This window comes from Nelusetta ayraudi, unplaced genomic scaffold (assembly GCF_046127955.1).
Source record: "Nelusetta ayraudi isolate G7.1 ecotype Tasmania unplaced genomic scaffold, CSIRO-AGI_Nayr_v1 ptg000070l, whole genome shotgun sequence".
Taxonomy (NCBI): Eukaryota; Metazoa; Chordata; class Actinopteri; order Tetraodontiformes; family Monacanthidae; genus Nelusetta; species Nelusetta ayraudi.
The window spans coordinates 6,991,561-7,010,850 of NW_027466120.1; the positions used below are offsets into that span (position 1 = coordinate 6,991,561).

The 19,290-nt window shown below is 39.8% G+C and overlaps 3 protein-coding genes across 4 annotated transcripts in view; all 3 read left to right on the forward strand.

The window, feature by feature from the left end:
• The window catches only part of hspg2 (heparan sulfate proteoglycan 2), a 97,272-nt gene extending 94,790 nt beyond the window's left edge, over nucleotides 1-2,482 (forward strand). Inside the window, exon 82 of the mRNA XM_076042408.1 lies at nucleotides 65-2,482. Coding sequence (XP_075898523.1) covers nucleotides 65-237 — 173 coding nt within the window. The 3' untranslated portion in view covers nucleotides 238-2,482. The remainder of the gene's footprint in view (nucleotides 1-64) is intronic.
• Nucleotides 2,483-5,538: 3,056 nt separating this feature from the next.
• LOC142898852 (mucin-5AC) lies at nucleotides 5,539-9,541 on the forward strand. Its single transcript, XM_076042103.1, has 11 exons — nucleotides 5,539-5,944; nucleotides 6,023-6,053; nucleotides 6,220-6,249; nucleotides 6,327-6,498; nucleotides 6,719-6,822; nucleotides 6,958-7,129; nucleotides 7,218-7,321; nucleotides 7,691-7,871; nucleotides 7,969-8,072; nucleotides 8,566-8,737; nucleotides 8,831-9,541. The coding sequence occupies exons 1-11, from the start codon at nucleotides 5,924-5,926 to the stop codon at nucleotides 8,949-8,951; spliced, it is 1,212 nt and encodes a 403-aa protein (XP_075898218.1). The 5' UTR covers nucleotides 5,539-5,923; the 3' UTR covers nucleotides 8,952-9,541.
• A 679-nt stretch (nucleotides 9,542-10,220) lies between these two features.
• On the forward strand, nucleotides 10,221-18,352 carry tmem269 (transmembrane protein 269). Of its 2 annotated transcripts, none has more exons than XM_076041965.1 (7): nucleotides 10,221-10,281; nucleotides 11,792-11,842; nucleotides 12,980-13,127; nucleotides 13,592-13,689; nucleotides 15,945-16,088; nucleotides 16,193-16,393; nucleotides 17,047-18,352. In XM_076041965.1, the coding sequence occupies exons 2-7, from the start codon at nucleotides 11,818-11,820 to the stop codon at nucleotides 17,154-17,156; spliced, it is 726 nt and encodes a 241-aa protein (XP_075898080.1). In that variant the 5' UTR covers nucleotides 10,221-10,281; nucleotides 11,792-11,817; the 3' UTR covers nucleotides 17,157-18,352. The 2 variants fall into 2 exon arrangements, with proteins under 2 accessions (XP_075898080.1, XP_075898079.1); XM_076041964.1 differs by lacking the exon at nucleotides 10,221-10,281 and adding an exon at nucleotides 10,472-10,561.
• The last annotated feature ends 938 nt before the right edge of the window (nucleotides 18,353-19,290 follow it).

A 19,290-nucleotide genomic window follows, 5' to 3' on the forward strand; every position in this document is an offset into this window, starting at 1 on the left:
TCTTAATAATGTGTAATTACAAAGTCTTACCACTGTGTTTTTCCCTGTCTTCCTGCTGCGACAGGGGGGGCACCTGACATGGCTCGAATGACGGGAGGGAAGTTCTCGGTGGGCATGACGGGCTGCGTGCGGAACCTGACGCTGATGAACGGCCGGCCGGGGCAGCCGCCCGCTCAGGCCATCGACCTGCAGACCCACTCAGCCCACGGCGTCAACGTGCAGCCGTGCTCTTCATAGACACCACGCGCACTCATACACACACGCGCACACACAAACACCACAGAGACTACGGAGTGATGTCAGACACACACACACACATACACACACACACATTGACACAGAGAGACTTACACACAGAAGAGGTTGACACAAACGTTGGTGCTTTGCTGCTACCAAAACAAGACAACACAACACAACACAACACAACACAATGGGATTTTATTCCTCTGTGTGCAGTAAAACCAAAAAAAAAAAAGAAAAGAAGTGAAATGATGACACCATATTAACAAATTTTCCTCAGTGTTGCATTCTCAATGAAGGACTCTTAACACAGGAGAAATGGTTCGGTTTACATACTTGCAGCAGTAGTTCTAGCCATGAGAAGAGTAAAACACATAGGCCTTCTACAAGGGGTCAGATCCTATGGAGTTGGAGATGTTTTTACAGCACTGAATTTTTATTTATATACATATGAATATATATATTATATTTGTGGGGGAAAACATGCAAACTAACCATGACTGCTATCTTACTTCCCTTCAGATTATTCTGGGTTCTAATACTGTGTGTACCGGGCTTTTCACCGGCCTAACTGTATTAATACTTGAATATGTTTAGGCCTCCTTTCTTCTCTTCTGTAGAGGAACCTTTCTCTTGTTTTCTCTTTTTTTTTTTTTCTTTTGTGAGTGCGAGCATGCTTTACAGTCTTTTACGAACAGTTTGGGAGAGGAGCGCACACCAACATCACCACCACATGCAGCTTCAACTCAGGTCATCCAACGCAAGCTAAAGGAGAAAGAAAAACACAAACCGCTGTTTTTCTTTCCTTTGGATTTTATTTTTTTCAGTCAACAACATTGCTGTTGTGTCTTCTGTGTCTGTATTTTTTTTCTTTGTCAAGAACAAGAACATTGGTGCTAAAATCAGACATGGACACGCAGCAAAGTAGTCGTAGCAAAAGGGTTTTTTTTTACTATTCAAAAACATAATCAGATTACACAATCGGATTACTGACTGACAGACTTAGTGAAAGTTAAAGCTGGTGGCGCCTTTGTTCATATGTAGATGACTTTATAACAGCGTCATTCTTGTTGCCTTCACACATTTCTTTTATTGAGTGGATCTCAACAGCAACAAAAAATGGAAACAGTTTGATTTTTTTTTTTATGTCCGATGTTTGAAACTATCTGCCAGTCAGATAGATATCACGATCTAAGAGCGAGTGTGTGAATGTGTGTGACTAGTTCATGCTATGACTTTCCTGTTTTGTTTTAGCCTCTCCCCTTCCGCGTAGGCTGCACAAGCTAGAGCGCATGAGGATTCAGTTCCCGCTCGTGTTCGGCCGACGTGGAACACAAGCGGAAGGAAGCCTCTCGCTAGCTGCTGTGATCGGTAGCGTCGCTTCAGTCAAGCATGCTCGCCCACTGTCTGTCCGCTTCACACAAAACAGAACAGCACATCAGCAAGTAGAGGTCCGCAAACTTCTCTTCCCCCTCCCGCCTTTTGTAAGCTTGAATGTTTGTTATATCGCATAAATGAGCACTATCCTTTCTTCTAGGCTTATACTTTGTTTTGTATTTATTTTATGTTTTTCCCCTCTTCCCCCATTGCCCATCGTTTCAGGGTTTAACTCTGCTGTTTTAGAGCAATCACGCTTGCTTGCTTTGCCCCTTTATTCTTCCTGGTTATTGTGCATTGCCTCCCACAACCCCCTTGTTATTTTCCCTCCCCTGCCCCTTCCTCCTCTTGAAATTCTTTTACAGAAATTCCTCATGCGAGTTCTGTGGATGACTAACATCCAGTCGGTGGCAGTTCTAACTTTTCAAAACTGGCCCGCTAAGCCATTCACAAACTGGAACAGGCCATTGCTTTTTCTAGGATCCAGACAAAAAGGTGAAGAAGTGTTGTGGCTGTGTGCGACCCCCCCTTTGATGCCTTCATTTCCATCACCTGCTCTGTAACCGGACTTTCAAAATACACACCGTATATTAACATCCCAGTTGTCAAGAGACAGCCACTGTCATTTCATGACTTTTGCAGAATATGAATGGTGCACTTTTAAATGTTTGAATTGACCTCCCCGCCCCCTTTGTTCACCTCCTACTGGCAAAAAAACAAACTCACTCAAAAAAAAAGTCAATCCCACCAGATGAAGCGTTGTCCATGTCAGGACGGCCTGACAACCATTTTCACTGTTGAAACAATGTTTCCCCCTGCCCCTGTTGTTTCTTAATTAAAAAGAAAATTCATGTGCTATTTGTAATCTTGTGAGTTCTCTTTCTTCACCGTTCACGTTCCGCTGGTTCTGCACAAAGGGGGTTTTCTGACTTTTTCCGACGTGTTTAAATGAGACACCAATGTTAGCCTCACACAAGTGCGTGTTTGCATGAACTACGTACACTCACCGGAGGAGAGCACAGAAAAGTCAATTGCCAAATAAAAAGGCAACAGCTCAAAGTACCTAGAAGCAGCTACATCTGGCCTGTGCATCGCTGCACTCACTCAAATCCAAGTGGCCAATTTAATACAAAAACTCACTTCGCCTCAGTTGCGTCTCACCTGCAGTGCTCTGATCTTCAGAGAGAAGAGCTTTATTCTGGAGAAGTAAAGCACAGCTAACCTTTCCTGTGAAGTGTCCATGTAAACAGATCAATTTCGTAAAGCAACCCTCTGGAAACAGTGATGCATTCAAAATAGCCAGGTTGACTCATTATAACGCATACTCCAAATGTTTTTGCATGTATGTGACCGTGTGTGAGGTTCTTCAAAATAGTGTATCGGTTTTCCTGGAGCAGCTCAAATGATGGAGAAGGTTCAATGATTTCATAAACTGCGGTTGTCGCTGAACAATGCGACTGACTGCAGGGTTCTGTTATGCAATCACATTGGTGGGAGGGGTCACCTGAACATGAAAGTGGAAGCCAATGTGCTTGGTGGGTTTATGGGGGCTCGGCCTTCATGCATGCACACAATACAGACACGCACGCCACACAAAGGACTTTATGTAAGGGAAAGTCACTGTGCGCCATTGTTCATCGCTGAAAACTCACGACTTTGCACTGAGGAGCTTCCACGTTTTCTTCACCTGAGATAAACACTATCACTCTTGTACACCTGGGGTTTATTACATACATCTTACTAATACTGGGTACCTAATAAAGTGGCCAGTGAGCGTCCACTGCTTCGAGAGTTTCCATGGTCTCCAACCAGTCTGCCCATTCTCCTCTGTCTGCCGCGCACTGGTTATTATTTTTTTCTCTCTTCGGGACCTTCCTCTGTCCTCTGGTGCTGGTTGTGCCAGTGTGAAAATCGCAGTAAATCAGTTGGTGATACACTCTTGCTTTTCTTCCTTTGTGATGCTTGCTTTGAATCGTCTTCACCACGTCTGTATGTCAAAATATGCCATTTGATTGGCTGATTAGTTATCTCCTCATCATGTGGCCGGTGAATGTTCATGTCATTTTATAATAATTATTGTTATGATAATAACCAACAGCATCAACAACCCCCTTAAAATTTTTAGCTGGCTGTAACCATCATGCTGCTTTTGGTCCATTTTCATTAAAAAAAAATAAATTAAAAAAATGCTAACAATAATTATTATTTAAAACATTATTTAAAAAATACATCACAATTCAAAAACGTCATCTGCATCTCTGTTTAGGAGGTGGAGTTCACACATGTCATTCTTGGTTATGAGTCAACAAATTTAGACTACCAAATACAACTCAATTCTTTCAGTTTTACAATGATATTTTTAATAGATATAGCCATTGATTGTTGAACCTTTAACCTTTATTTGTTTAGTAATAACACTATTCTAGCCCCACTACCTGGATTCTAGTCCCTAGACGGTGACGAAAGGGTGTTCTGTGGTCTCGACAAGGCCAAAAGGTAAGTACGGTACAAGAAGTCAACAATAAATACAATTAAAACAAATTTACATCTCTTCTCTTCCAATAACTCAACATGGCGAATGCACAAATCCATCTAGTCAAAGCTAATTCTGACATCGTCAATACAAGTCATACCACTCGCTCACCCTCCCATCACAGTCTCTTATTATGTGACAGTCAAAGTGGAAGAAAAGCATCTCCTCCTGCCTGTAGGTGTATTTGGCCACAGTGTCATGCAAACAGCAGTCATTCTACACCACACTGTCATGTAATACTTTAATTTCAGTGACATTTTGCAGCAGCGCTTTGGGCATTGCTGCTTAGTCAACACCTCAGTTGTTATCTATAGAACCTCTATTGTCTATTAAAGCAGATTAGCTTTCATTCTTACAGTGCAGATGCAGTGTACACCTGGTAGACCTGCCCAGAGTACTGTATGCTAAAGGCTGGATCGAGGCTGTGACCTTTCTAAACAAATGGGACCCAGACTTCAAGTCTTCAATTTTGTCAATGCACGAGACACGCAGAACATTCAAATCTCTTCTGAACCACGTTCCATTCAGCGCACCCGCTGCTCAATCAATCCAATGGCGTGATCATTAATATATTAACCAACTGAGTTGTCAGTCAGAGGAAGTCTGACTTCCAGTTGAGCACTTTTTTTTCAAATGCCTTGAGGACTGCGATTAAATACTTGTGTACTGAAAACTAGGATGAGGTGTTAATTTCAAGTGTGTATCAAATATAACACCACTACCTGTTGACCTGGGCAAGTGTATGTGTTAATCACAAATTCAACAATCATGGCAAATCATAGTCTGGACTGGGAAATAGGACCATGAATTTAAATGTATGCAAAAAACATTTCTTCTTACATGTGACAGCTGATTCATACACTCATTGATGTCTACTCGCTAAATGCTTCTCTTTTAGTTGTTAATCCTATATAGGGCACTCATTGAAAAAATGGGACATTATGAAATATAACTTCTAGTGTGTCACTAGGGGAAATAAGAAGATAATATTTCACAGGTGGCTTTTGAAAATTGTTCTGTTTTTAGCCAAATCTCAAGTCAACAGCATTAACCATGTCAAAAATGTTATTTGAAAATAATAATAATAATAAATGTGTATGTCAAGCAACGATAAAACAATAATATTAAAATTGAGGTGCACTGCCTTACCGTTCTCCTTCTTACAGGTCAATAAATTATGGTTTGGCTTGAAATAGTGAACTGCACACACAATTTAATAGTTAAAAATAATTTTGGTTTTGGAGAAACAACATTAAGGTGATAGTGAATAGTAATGACATATTTAAAATCCAATATACATATGTATATGTATATGTTAAATGGAACCCTACAACAAGTTTTTTTAAATAAAGATTGACAACCGACCATAGTGTCAATAATGAGACCCCAATGAACAAATCAATGTAATAAACTACATATCAGATCCCGTCGCTCCAAGCCAAGGATGAGCAAGTCAATATTTTGGTGTAATCCTGCCAGAATGGAAACAGTGATACTGTATTTTGTGACACGCCTGTATTGTTTAAGGAAAACTCACTCTGTAGGTAAAAGTCCAGAGGGCGTGAAGTTCTTGAGAGGAGAGGTCGAGCTGTTGCTGAGGGACGGTGTCAGAGTCAACCTGTGAGGGAGGAGGAGAAGCACCGAGACGGCGGCCTGGAGCACCACAGGATCTTCAAACCTCTCAGACGTTATTCTCCATGCATGGAGACTGCTGACTGAAGAAAGGACAGAGCGCTGTGGATTTTCCTGTATTATCAGGAAATTTCTGACTATATGATCATGTTGGCCGCTCAGGTAATTTAACTTTCAGACACTTCAATTCATGTCTCTCTCTACGGTCCAACTGCTGGCTGATTTACTTTCTTCCTGCAGAAATTTGCTGTTTGGTGTCTTCTTGCAACGGGTAATACATTCATTTTTATTAACTTTTATTTTTTTTATAACAATAATAATAATAATAATAATAATAATAATAATAATGATGCACAAAAGGTATTTGTTTTGTTTTTTTTAAATAAAATCAAAAGTAGCTGACCAAGTACATAATGATAATTTTCTTTCTCTTTCAGACATTCATTTTTTAGCAGCTGCAATACAAAGTAAGTGCTGAATTCTTTTTCTTCATCATTTAATTTAAAATGAAGTGCTATTGATGGCTGACAACCTTCTCTTGCAGCCTGTGAGACGGCCTGGTTCGATGAGGCGGACGTGACCGGAGAAGGCGACTCGGAGCTCTTGAAAGACTTGACAAGGATGCATGTGGCGAGGATTTGCTCCGACCCCGTGGACATGGAGGCTCGGACCGTTTCCGGAATCAAGTCGCAGCACACCAGAAACACTTTCCACATGTAATAAATTAACTTTGACATCACTGATAGCAGGAAGCTGCAATGAATTGTAAATAAGGACTGTTCTATACCTTGACATTGGAAATATTGATTTAAATGATTTGGTTTTATGTGAAATATCTGATGAAGCATTGGAAAGAAACAGAAATATGAAGAAAAAAATACAAATTTTACCCTGGTGTTGAACTCTGAAGTGATGCTGTTGATGGTTATTTTACAGTTACAGCGCATCAGAGGGTCTTTTATGCCTCAACTCAGAGCAGGAGCAGAGACAGTGTGAAGATTTCAAAGTAAAGTTCACCTGCACAGGACACTTCTGTTCAGGTAAGTGGAACAACATAAAAAATATGTAAATACTGAATGTCTTTATTGTCATCAAACATACGTTCTTGACAAAATTGCATTTTTTTCACAAACCAAAATGGACCTATAATGTTTTAATTCCATGTTCCGTTCCAGAATGCCAGACACGATGGTTTGATCATGATGACCCTACAGGAAATGGAGACTATGAGCTCCTCAGTGACCTTCTGAACATGTACCCTGGGGGGATCTGTCCTCAGCCAATAGCTGTGGAGGCCCAGACTGTCTCTGGACAGCCTGCCTCCAACACTTCACATACTTTTCTCAAGTAAGATGAACATCAATCAGATTTAGAAAAAAAAAAAAAAAAAAAAAAACAGGTCAGACTCTTCACCCATCTCTCCACTTTGTTGCAGCTATGATGCCACCTATGGGTTTTCATGTGTAAACGCGGATCAGGAAGGTGGGATATGTGACGATTACAGGGTCAGGTTTACATGTCCAGAAGAGTTCTGTGAAGGTGTGTACCTGTGTCTGGGAATGGCTTGTTTGAGCAAAGCACGCTTTAGTCGATTCTGACTTATAAAGTTAAAATGTAAACCGTACGATGAAGTGCTGCTATATATTATGGGTTTTTTTGTACAAACTTTACACACTGAACTTTTCACAAATGTTCACTCTGTTGTAGCAGCATCACATCATACACCCCTAAAGCTGCTGCTAAATAGCCACCTATTGCTTATTTTGTATTCATGAATTATGTGACTTTTGTGATTAAAGTCTGTAATTTGCACTTTATGTTGTGTGATGCGCCCAACACACATTATAAAACAGAAAAAAATGTAACAAAACAGACTTCTTCAAAATAACCATTTGCCACTGTCATCAGTGTCAGAGGAGTGCCGCACACTGTGGCTGAATGGCGATGATCCGTCAGGAGAGGGGGACGTGGAGTCCATACCTCAGCTGCTGAAGACTTTCCCAGGTCAAGTGTGCAGAAATCCAATCAGAATCGAAGCCCAGACACCAAGTGGAATAGCAACCTCGCAGACCGGGGACACCTTCATGGCGTGAGATGTCATTCTGTAATTACACAAGTATGAATCAGAAAAAAATACTTTTATTCAAAGTGCTTCTTTTCTTTCTTTCTTTGTTTTTTTTTTCCAGATATGATGTTGCCTTTGGGCTTGCTTGTATCAATGAACATCAGGAGGATAAGCAATGTGAGGATTATCAAGTGATTCTGACGTGCCCATCAGATTTCTGTCAGAGTAAGTTTCCACAAAGATTTTTATGTATTGCTATTAAACATATCTTAAGCTTAATTAGTTACACGACACCTCAATACAGTCGAGTCTATTGACTGTATAAAAAGATTAATGGTGCTTCGGGTGTCAAGAAGGATGCCAACACGATAGTTAATTAAAAAAAAAAAACATGCAGTGCCTCCTTTGGCCAGCAGGAACCGCCAAAGCTGGTGGCAAAACGACCAACTTTGACTGGCTGTCAATATGGAAAGCAGCCCGAAAGTCTTTTCCATATATTTCCATATTTAAAAATTGTTTGTTGTTCATATTTGCAAGTAAAAAATAATTGAGCAGTTAGGCAAAAATTTACATTTTCTCTTATCTGAACAAACAGATGACGTCACAACGACTCTGTCCATTTTTATATATGGTCAATGGCCATGCCTTACTGGAATGTGAAACAATTAACCGTCCCTTAAACTCAGTGTGTTGCTGACTGTATTTGATTGTGTACTAGGTTGCAGGACACAATGGTTCAACTTGGACAACCCATCAGGAAAGGGGGACTATGAGACAGTAGTTCGCCTGCAGATGCTGCATCCAACCCTGGTCTGCTCTCAACCTGTGGCCATTGAAGCCATGACTGTATCTGGCAACCCAGCACACAGAACTGGTGACATCTTTCAAATGTGAGTGATGAAGAGTAAAATTAAAAAAGAAAAAGAAAAATTCAACCAAAACAAAAATTTAGTTCCAGTTTTTTTGTATTGAATATTTTGCAGATACGATGCTTCTCGTGGCTTTGCCTGCGTCAATGCCGAGCAACCCGGTGGAAGGCAATGTCAAGACTACAAAGTCCGCTTCACATGCCCTCTAGCTTTCTGCTCAGCAGCAACTGATTAGCACCTACTACAGCTTAAGGAGTGCATGTGGTAAAGTGTTAAACGTGTTCAAAAGACGACGGCCGAGGTGAAATATGTGCCTTCTTATATTGTGTTGTGTTGAAGACAGCTTATCCTGCAAGAGTTTTGCTTATTGGGGTTTTGTTCAAACACAGACATTTTTTTTTAGGTATTATAGTCATTATAATGGAGATATATTAAAATTTCATTATCTATTGTATGAATGGGTTTTTAGTGGCAGAGTCGCACATAATCCAACTTCCGAAGTTGTAAAGCAGAAAACTGATTCCTCCCCCCGCCCCCTTTATAAGATGGGAGCCACCACTCCAATTTGGAGTGCGGAAGTCCTCAACCCAGCACCCAAGTTCTGTTTCCTGCTCAGAACACACGGTGGTGGGACTGAAGATGCCCTCAAAGTATTCCCTCCACCTGTCCCACAGTCAACAGTGCCAGGAAGTTGCCGCCTACCTGCCCTGAGGCGCCTGACGGTGAAGTCATTTTCCATGGCCTCACACCATCCTCATCCCACACCGGAGTTTCTGCTTCAACAACTACCAGTTGCATGGAACGCCTTCCGGTAGCTGTCAGCAGCGCCACAGGGCTGGTATGCCCCTGTCAGCCTCCTTCTTCAGCTTGCTGGCTCCCCTAACTACAAGTGTCGGAAGATGGTGTTTTATCTAAAAACAAAACAGGTGATACATATATTTATTTAATTTTTGGCATTGAGATTTTTTGTGCATGAATATCATTGAAACCCGGACTAAACAGAGTGTTTAAAAATTGTTTTTTTTTTTGTTTTTTTTGTCATAGTTGCCCAATAAACCATTCTGTTGAACATGACAACTGAAATGAAGCCTGTCGTCCTTCTGATATTTCCAACTGTTTTAACCGGATATCTATTCTTTTATAAGGCTTTGGCCTTGAGACAGTGTTGTTTTATTTCCCAAAGAATTAAATTTCGGATGTTTGTTTGTCGTGTCATGACAAACTGAATAATCTTAATTAAACTCTATTATTGCCAAAGTGACTAATCAAAATATTTGTTTATGCAGCCAAATGTCAAGCTATGTTTGATAAAATAGCAACTTTGTGGAGAACAAAGACTTCTGCTGCACTAACTATACACTATTTAGGACTGTAGACGTGATTTGACAGCAGTTTTGAAAATATCACACCCTAAAGATGTGGCCGCATCAATGACTCTCCAATCGATGTATTTGGAGAGGGGTGGGGATGTGAGTCCTGTTAGTGGATCGCGTCACTTCCGGTGGAATATTCCAGTGGATTTACCCCTGGCTTCAAAAGGACGCGCTGAAATAGCGGTTGAGCAGGTAAACGGTCCGCTGTATCTGTGTCATGTTTCTGGCATCCTAGCGAACGCAAACGCACCTGATAACAGTGACAACAGATAGCAGGGCGCATGGAATAATAACTATAAGTATTTTTTTAAAAAAAAAAAATATATATATATATATATATATAAAGAAAGAAAATAATAAAAGGAGTAGAAAAGGGGGGGGAAAGTCAGTGTTTGCCTGCGAGTTTAGACGTCTTCATCAGTGGAATTATCTGTGTGACGTTTTCGCGGGAACGACTTCGCGGGAACGACAGGTAAGATTAAAAGACAGACTTTAAGTCTGTTCACATCCCACCACAAGCAGATTGACGGTTCACATCCAAAACGTTTTCTTTTCTTATAATTGTAACACCTAAAAAACAACAACAACAAAAATCCAACAATCTTATTTTGTTTGTTTTTGTTCTTTTCTAACGTCTAGAATTGTTGGACGTTACCCGCCTCAGCGTTGTGACGCAGTTTGGCCAACTTCCCGTTGCCTTCTGCTTCACAGCAGGGATTTTTACGTTTTAACCCAATCTGTCACGGTTTTCGACTTCGGGATGGCTGAATCTTGTTTTTAAAAATGTAGTTTTTTTGACAGTTTAAGCGCATAAAACAACGGCCGCAGCGGAGCAGACAGGGCTGGTGCTGAGGAGAGCGAACCATCTTTGTTGCACTCCACCGCCGGCAGGCGGTGCGACAAGTGCACCAGCTGAATTGCGAAGCATTGAGCACGTTTACCTGAGCCCAGCTCGTTTTTCCAGTGAAATATGCGCCGCATCAATGTCGATAGCCACGCGTTTATGTTTCCCGCAGCAGGTAGGAAGATTACGGAGAAATGGAGAGTCACAAATTGTTTCCGTCTTTGCAAAGTTGTTTGGAGAAAAAAAAAAGGTGTTCTTATTAAATATGCAGAATATTCATAATACTGTAAGAATGTTCGCTGCGCCTGCTTGTGATGTAAAGCTCGTGATGAATGATAGTTCCGCAACTGAGCTGACTCCACACGAAATCTGTGAAGCCTTGATATATCTAAAAAAGTACCAGCATTCCACAGATTAAGATCATTTGAATGCGAATTATATTGATAATAATAATAGTAATTATAAAAAAAAAAAGATGATGCATTTTTGGATAGTCTGTCAGTAAATGATGTCCTCATTGCCCTTCCCCTGTACAGCCTGACATGATTTATCCATTTGATTTGTATTTAACAAAGCATATTATTATTCTGAGAGTACATAGTAGTTCAATTTTGTTTCTTCTTATATTCAGACTGAAAAATGTGGTGGTTGTGGAAGTTGGTTCAAAGTTCTGTACATGTTTCAACTGACAACTTCAGTCTTCCATATGTTTCTTATTTAACAGTGGTGCCTTGCCACAAACTGGAAGAACAGGTTGACCACGAATAGGAATCTATCAGAGCTGGCAGGCAACGCTTCTTTTGATGAATGAAGTGGAAAGAAGATCAAATTAATTGTTGATATGTTATTATCTTTTAGCTGCTGCCTTGTAAGTGGAGACCATCATGATCCTCCTCTCTACCTCCGCAGGTAGGTACTTGATTATTAATCTCATTGAATCTCAGTGTGGATCACTCTACACCCTGTACTTGTGCACGATCGTCCAGATTGTCGGCCTGGGACTTAAGGGTGTCAAAAATCTCTAATCAACAAAACAAAAACCCCATATGCTAAACAAGTTTATGTTGATAGTTTGGTAAAATAAATCTAATTAATTACACTAATGTAGATTATGCGAAATGATATCTTTAGATATGTCCCAATCAAACATATTTTAAATTCTGCACCTTATCCAATTGCACATTCAACAGAATGCAAATCCAGTGATACAGAGTCAATATTGTGCGTTCGGCACAACATTGACAATACATGCCATCAATATTTTATCAGCACGAGCACTTCGAATTTTAGAGGTGTCTCACATTCATTGTCGACTTAACAGGGGTGTTTTACTTGTTTTTCCATCAGTATCAACACCAGTCGTTACCAGGTAACATAGGATATTGAAGTGCGTAACACAGGCCTTCCCATCATGCCATGCACTCTAACCCAGAAATAACAGCATGCTCTCAACTGACAGATTCTTTGACCCTGGCTGTATACACAAACACAACACGTATTAGCTTTTCAGCATAATACCTGGATGGCCAAATTGCAACCACTCAGACGTCATTTGCGTAAAATTGCATGTGTGTTTCTGACTTCACTGTGATGAAAGTGAATGAACGTGATAATAACATCGGCTCTGATGTCGTCAAGTCTTCCCATTGAAAGATTCTTTGTAATGCCCGGTGCTTTCTGCATGGAACAATGTGTCTATTTGACTGAATTAATTTCATTTTGTCTTTTTTTTTTTTTTTTACGATTATCCCATTGGTTGTTTTTTCTTTTTTTTTATCTCAGACATAGATTTTTCTGGTGTTTATTTACCTGACATGTTTCGGCGTATTCTTCCGCCTTCATCAGAGTGTCACATGATGTTGGTGTGTGTTCAATAAACATCAGCAGATAAATCTATGTCTGAGATAATAGAACCAACTTACAAACAATCACAATTCATACAGCTGGTAAGGTCACGTGAGAATTTTAGACATTTTTGCATTTAAGTTCGGATGATATTTGTAGTGGCAGACAGAGACAAAGACTGACTGTGTCTGTTTGTCTTAGGTCTCTTCCAGTGCACCAACAAACTGTTTGTGACAGATCAGGTGGCAGGACTGCAGATCAAGGAGTTTGCACGGAAAAATGCAGCCAATGCTCTGTCGGTTGCCAATATGGTGATGGGCATGGCCTCCATTCTCAGCAGCCTTAATGGGTGAGTAAAAAAGGCCATTATTGGACGGTACGCTGGAGAGCATTTGTCACGCTCGGCTGCAGTCGAGCCAAAAAGGAGCTCCTTTCTGGTGTTGCTGATTTGGGTGAAGCATAAATGAAAACAGAAAAGAGGACAAATTGCTGTGAAAATTTCTGATATAGTTCTGAAAGCAAACGCATGTCAAACACAACTAAATGTTATCTACGTAAACAAAAAAAAAACTATCATACATGATTTGAAATGTTTTGTCTGTGTAGACTTTTGTTTGTTTGTCTGTTTGTTTCATCTCATTTTAGTATGTGCCACTGTACAGTCAGCTATGTCTTCTTGCATTGACAAAGTTAAATGCATGCTGGAGTCTGTAAACCTGCATCTCCAGCATGCATTTGATAATGTTTACACTTTAAAATGGGCTACTGTCAATGAATATCACTAATTACTAAATGTGAAATGGTTTTTTTCAGGCACCATCACGCTGCATGTTGGCTGGTTCTGATTGGCTACCTGCTGGATTTTGCAGATGGAGCAGTTGCCAGGCGACTTGATGCGTGCTCTGCACTGGGTGAGTGAGGTGTTGTGGTTACTAGCTTCTTTTTAAAGACTGACTTCAGTCTGGGAGGTTGGCATGGCTCCCTTCTCTTTGTCTAAATTGTCTAACTTGGCCGCTCAAACACAAGCGGGCAGAAACAGTAGAATAAACTTATTCAAAGGTCTTGCTGCAGAATTTTGTTTTTAAAAACAGGAGCAATGAATAAAGAGAAAAACACCTTTTGCTGAGAAGCCTTTATTCTGTTAACATCACACATTGTATGAACACAGGAGGTAAACTTTTTAAACTAAATTAGTGGACAGAGGGACTCCTGCCCTCTACATTACATACTGACTCCAATATTAAAAACTGGGAGCACAAGGTTGAGTCGGTCATGACTCCCATTGTCCGTTGACCTCTCCAGGTTGCTGCTCCAGGTGTGAGAAAGCATGTAGGCTCCCTAAAAGAATAAATAGATAAATAAATGAAAAGAATGAAAGAAAAGGCTGATAGGTTGGTCACGCCTCTATGACATCAGCGGATAAAGACGTCCAGATCATTCTCTGATTCACACATGCCACCAAGTGACACTTCTGAGGAAGGCGGACGCTCCGCCAAAACAGGTCGAGGTAGGATAAGCAGAACCCTTGTCTGAACAAAACAAAGACACACCTGTGAAAACTGAAGTCATAATAAACACAATCGAAAGGTCAATACAGCAGTTTCTATGGAACCACGTTCATAAGTAAAGGTTTCCTTCGCTTTGGACGTATCAACTGTTTCAAGACGGAATATTTGACTCCATGTAAACCGGAGGAAACATTCCAAACTTATTTTCTGGCCTTTGCAACCAGGCCTTGGTGCCCTCAGTGCCAGGTGGTTGTTCATTTTATTCTTGTTTGCCCTATCTTCTGGCTGTTGTAACACCTAAATTTCCCCGTCGTGGGACGAATAAAGGTTTATCTTATCTTATCTTATCTTATCTTGGTGCCCAACAGGCCTCCTCTGCGAGAGTCTTTCTCCCACATAAAGCCAGCCAGTGAGCGGCGCGCTCAAGAGCAACTTTTTGTACAAAAAATTGAAATACACTAGAGAGGAATGCTAACGCCAGCTAAAATGATGAGGGATAAAACCAATATAAAGCTCAATCTGCAGGGTTGGCTTTTGTCACCACTGATTTCCTCCGTATCTAGGTTTACATCCAGTATAGTTTTAGCTAGCATTAGCATACCTAGCTAGTTCATTCATCTTGCGGCATTTTATGCTTTGATTCGTCACTCAACATTTTGCTTGTATGCTCAGTGGGTGTCCGTTGCTTCTCATGCAAGTCTGGAGATGAGTTGAGCGTGCAAGGCCTCTTCATTTCAGTTGACATGTTATGCTCAGCTGCGCACTCTAGTGGTGAATTGCCACTTAAGTGAACCTGCTGCATTTTTGATTTTGTGTATGCCAAAGGTTTTTGTCAAATGTGATTTCGCTTTCATAAGTCCAATATTTTGTTTCATGCTCCCTAAAACCTTTGTACTCTGATGCTGACAGAACAAAACAATTTGTTCAATCTTACCAGTGTTCCAGGCATTCATCTGTGCACCAATACCACTACAAAAGCTTCAAGCTAGCTTTAAATTTAGTCTAAATTGAAGTATGCACGCATTGCGGTTGACAAAACAAAGAAGCTTCCTGTGTGAGGCTCACATTTTTCTCATTTTCTCTCAAGCCTAAAATAGCTCCCAGGTCATTTTCAATACATCACATGGCTGCACATTTCTGAAGGCTTTGTGTTCTGACTGGCCTTTTTTCTGCATGACTTTGCAGGTGGATGTTATTGTGCCCCCCACGTATTTTGTCGAATGAACAATCACTTTCTGATTAATCAGCCTAATTCCACAGGATCACCCCCCAATTGTCTATTTTATCCCATTGCTTTGGCTTCTCTGCGTGTCTGAAATTGCTAAAATTGTTGACCTTGGACTGTGAAATTCCACCTCGGTCATTGGTGTGGTGGCTGAAATCACCTCATCTGCTGAAAACATGCTCCAGAAGGGTAAACAAGCCAAATATTTTTTTTTAACTTGGATACTTTCCATTGTGAGGCGTTCCCACACCAGAGAGATGCTGACAGGTTTGTAGTGTTATTTGCATGAGTTTAATTACTGTGGAACTTTCAACTTTTTAAGTACGTAAGTGAAGGTTTTTGTCGTGTTACTGCTGGAGCCAAAATGAGTGTTTTTAATTTCTGTTGACAATATTATTTCTATTGACTGCAATCCTCTTCTTTTTGTGGTCAGGTGCTAAGCTTGATGACTTTGCCGACTTTACAACCTTTGGAATTGCCACATCGTTGCTGCTCAGGACACCAGACCTGATGGACAACATCCTGTGCATGTTCTATGTCCTGTCCGTGTTCGTCCGCCTCTGTTTCTTCTCAAGCGGTAGGGTTTCTCCCGTACCTTTATAAATTCATTTTGTGCAATTTAGTTTTGTTGTGACTTTGGGCCTTATTCTGAGAATTTGTTTTTGCTTTATTTTGCCGTAGGGATTCCCTTTGTGTACCGTGGGCTGCCCTGCATCTACTCCTCAGCCATCCTGGCCAGTGCCTCTCTGCTGTCAGGGGGGGATATGGCCTTGCTGCGGATCATAGCAATTGCCATGATCGTCTTCATGATCAGTCAGAACTTCTACCCTCATGACAGAGTGCTGGAGTCTCAAGCCTGGAAAAAAGCCGTCTATGCTGGAGGTAAACTTTAATTTATTTTTCTTTATTTTATTTTCATCTGAAATTCCTCCAGAACTGAGACACAGTTGGTCAGAGTGGCGACAAACCTGACACTCATTGAGCAAACTGACATGATGCAACCTTGATTCATATCAACTCTTGACCATTAAAAGCTTGTGGAAGTGTTAGAGTAATGCAGATTTATTTAGTGTACCATTTTACAACACATTGTTTAAATGTATAGAATAGGTGCTACATCAAGGGATTTTTGGTATGGTTGGTACGTAGCTGGGAAAGAATCGCTGCTACAAAAAAGGGAAAATGTGACTCTGTAGTTGTAATGATGCTCAGACTGCACAGAGATTCTCTGATGTAATATGATTTTACACCCGGATCTCTGTTGGTTTCTAACAGGGATTTTGGTATAACTTAATAGACGTTACGAAGCAATTTCATCAGTTTATTTTATTACTAGTTATTTTTCTTCAGGTACAACCTGGTGGCTGTAGTGAAAGCGCCTTCAATAAATGGTGACTAATCACGAGACTATGACTTATTTTTGGTGACTGCAGTAACAGCAGTGATATATATCATAGATTTCAGGGATAACACTTTATATATTGAAATGTCACTTCCCCACAGAAGCTTGACTTATTGTCTCCTCTCTGACTCAGGTGTCATCATGGTGTTCTGCTCCTCCTTCCCCCCAGCCTGTGTCTACTACCTACTGTGGTCTGTCTCCTATATTTTGTTCCCAACTTCCCTTTGGAGCAGTAAAGTATAAAACAAGAAGGGAATTTTGGCTTTTGCCCAACCTTGATCCCTATGAACTGAGGCCTCCTGCCACTGAGGATTCAAGCTGAACATGTTGATGAAAAAGCCAACACTCACTCATTCTTTCATTCGTTTTTTTTTTTTTTACGTAGGTGGAATGTGTTTGGCTTAACAATTGTTAATAAAAAAAAAAAGAAATATTTTATTGAAAAGTGTTATTAAAAATATTATACTTTTACTTACAAACCCAACAATTGTTTTTGTTTACTATGTCCAACCATAAAACTCAGTGAACAGTGGAAATGATCCCAGTAGACAGTTACAGCTGCTTTCAGCTGTCTCCTGCTAAACACAGATTTGTCTTTTAGTTCTGTCAAATTACGTTGAAGTCACACTAAACGGCCTGTAAAATATTAGGTATATTTAAGTTTGTCAATTCAAGAAATTTCTAACAAGGGAAAATTATACATTATTGTATATTGTTTGTATCTAATTTAAACCCCTCACACAGGATTTGCCCAGTTTGCCAGCCCTCTGCAAAACATGAATTCATTGCTTTCTGCACAGGTTTCTTTTTTTGTTCATGAGCTGTTTAATTTTTATTTTTAGTCTGAACAATCAGAACAATTATGACTGTTGATGGATATTATATATAAATTCTCAGCTTCAGTCTCTTACTTCTAGTCTTACTTTGATTTAGCAGAGACTTAATGTTATTTGGTGGCAGTTTGCATTGATCCATACAGTCTCAAACCACTTTGGACGTTTTGGATTCAAGAATAAATTGGCATCCTGCTAAGAAAGAAAAACAGTGATGCATGTTGTACTCTTGTTGCAAAATTGTCTATATTGACTGTCATGACATTTACTATTGCTTTTTATGCAATGCTTTTTTTTTTCTTTTTTTTTTAATGAGAGATGCACCACCTTTTGAATGTAGAACCTGTAGCATAGATTGATTTCTCAACTTTTCCTGTCATAAGCCGGGTGTTGTTTCTATCAAAATGATATATTTTTTTGCAGAAAATGTACAGCAACTTAAAAACAAGTGGAATTAAGTGATTCTAAGAACATATGCTGTATTTCAGTTTGTATTTTTTGGTCTGCATAAAGGGTCACTTTGAATACCTTAAATACCTGTTTACAGTCAATTCTGTCCATTTATTTTAATTTGTTCCTAATAAACTAAGAACTTTGATGTTGGAAGCTTCTTGAGATACTGATACAGAGACGTAATGTTTGTGTCGACAAGAAGGAAAGCACACACATAGACCTACGTCACCTACGTATACCTGACGTCAGGCCTTTGGCTTGGATGCCATGGAAACTCAGGTTGCATCTGGTTGAAATTTTATTGATACCATAATGTAATCACAACTGAAGTCATCACTATTGTGACAAACACTGCACAGTTAAGAAGTCATGGAAATTGCACGTGTTATCACGTCATCTCTGAAAACAGTTACAGCTTCACCTGCTTAATGTTCTGTTCGAATTTCCTTTTGATGAAATTGTCCTAAAATGCAAAACCAGTCACAGGTGTTTAGCAGATCTTGCCTAAAATATATATATATGTATATATATATATATATATATATATATATATATATATATATATATATATATATATATATATATATACATATATATATATATATATATATATATATATATATATATATATATATATATATTTTTTTTTTTTTTTACAGTGGAACTTAGCTTTTATTACCTCCTAGTTTGCCATTGTCACTGTGTTTCAGTGTTGGAATAACATTTAAGTTCCCTGATTTGAATCAATCCTACAACACCTCCTCCTATTCTGTGCAATTTAGCCTACATAATCTCTCCTGGTGGTGTCATCTCCTTTTCCCCTCTGCCCCACAGTGGCTTAGCCCAGATGAATAAAGGTTCATTATTGTGTATCAGCTGATCAGATGACGTGGTTGTCATCTCATACTGACAGGAATTTTACCACAGATCAACAGGATGAGCCTGTCCTTTAATCCACTTTAGCGGGAACACAGGACAATGAATATTATATCAAACTGTGTGTGAGAAGATCTCAAAAACATTCTTATAAACTACAGATATTACCTCTATTGAGCAGAGCACTGCAATAGTTACAACAGCACCGCAATGCA

Bases quoted from the DNA above. Each gene is read 5' to 3' on its own strand.
- LOC142898852 (XM_076042103.1), top strand. From the start codon at position 5,924: ATGATCATGTTGGCCGCTCAG. The intron at 6,054-6,219 runs GTAATACATTCA...TTTCTCTTTCAG, and splicing joins TTGGTGTCTTCTTGCAACGG to ACATTCATTTTTTAGCAGCT. The intron at 8,738-8,830 runs GTGAGTGATGAA...AATATTTTGCAG, and splicing joins ACTGGTGACATCTTTCAAAT to ATACGATGCTTCTCGTGGCT.
- tmem269 (XM_076041965.1), top strand. From the start codon at position 11,818: ATGATCCTCCTCTCTACCTCCGCAG. The intron at 11,843-12,979 runs GTAGGTACTTGA...TGTTTGTCTTAG, and splicing joins CCTCCTCTCTACCTCCGCAG to GTCTCTTCCAGTGCACCAAC. The intron at 16,394-17,046 runs GTAAACTTTAAT...TCTCTGACTCAG, and splicing joins AAAAGCCGTCTATGCTGGAG to GTGTCATCATGGTGTTCTGC.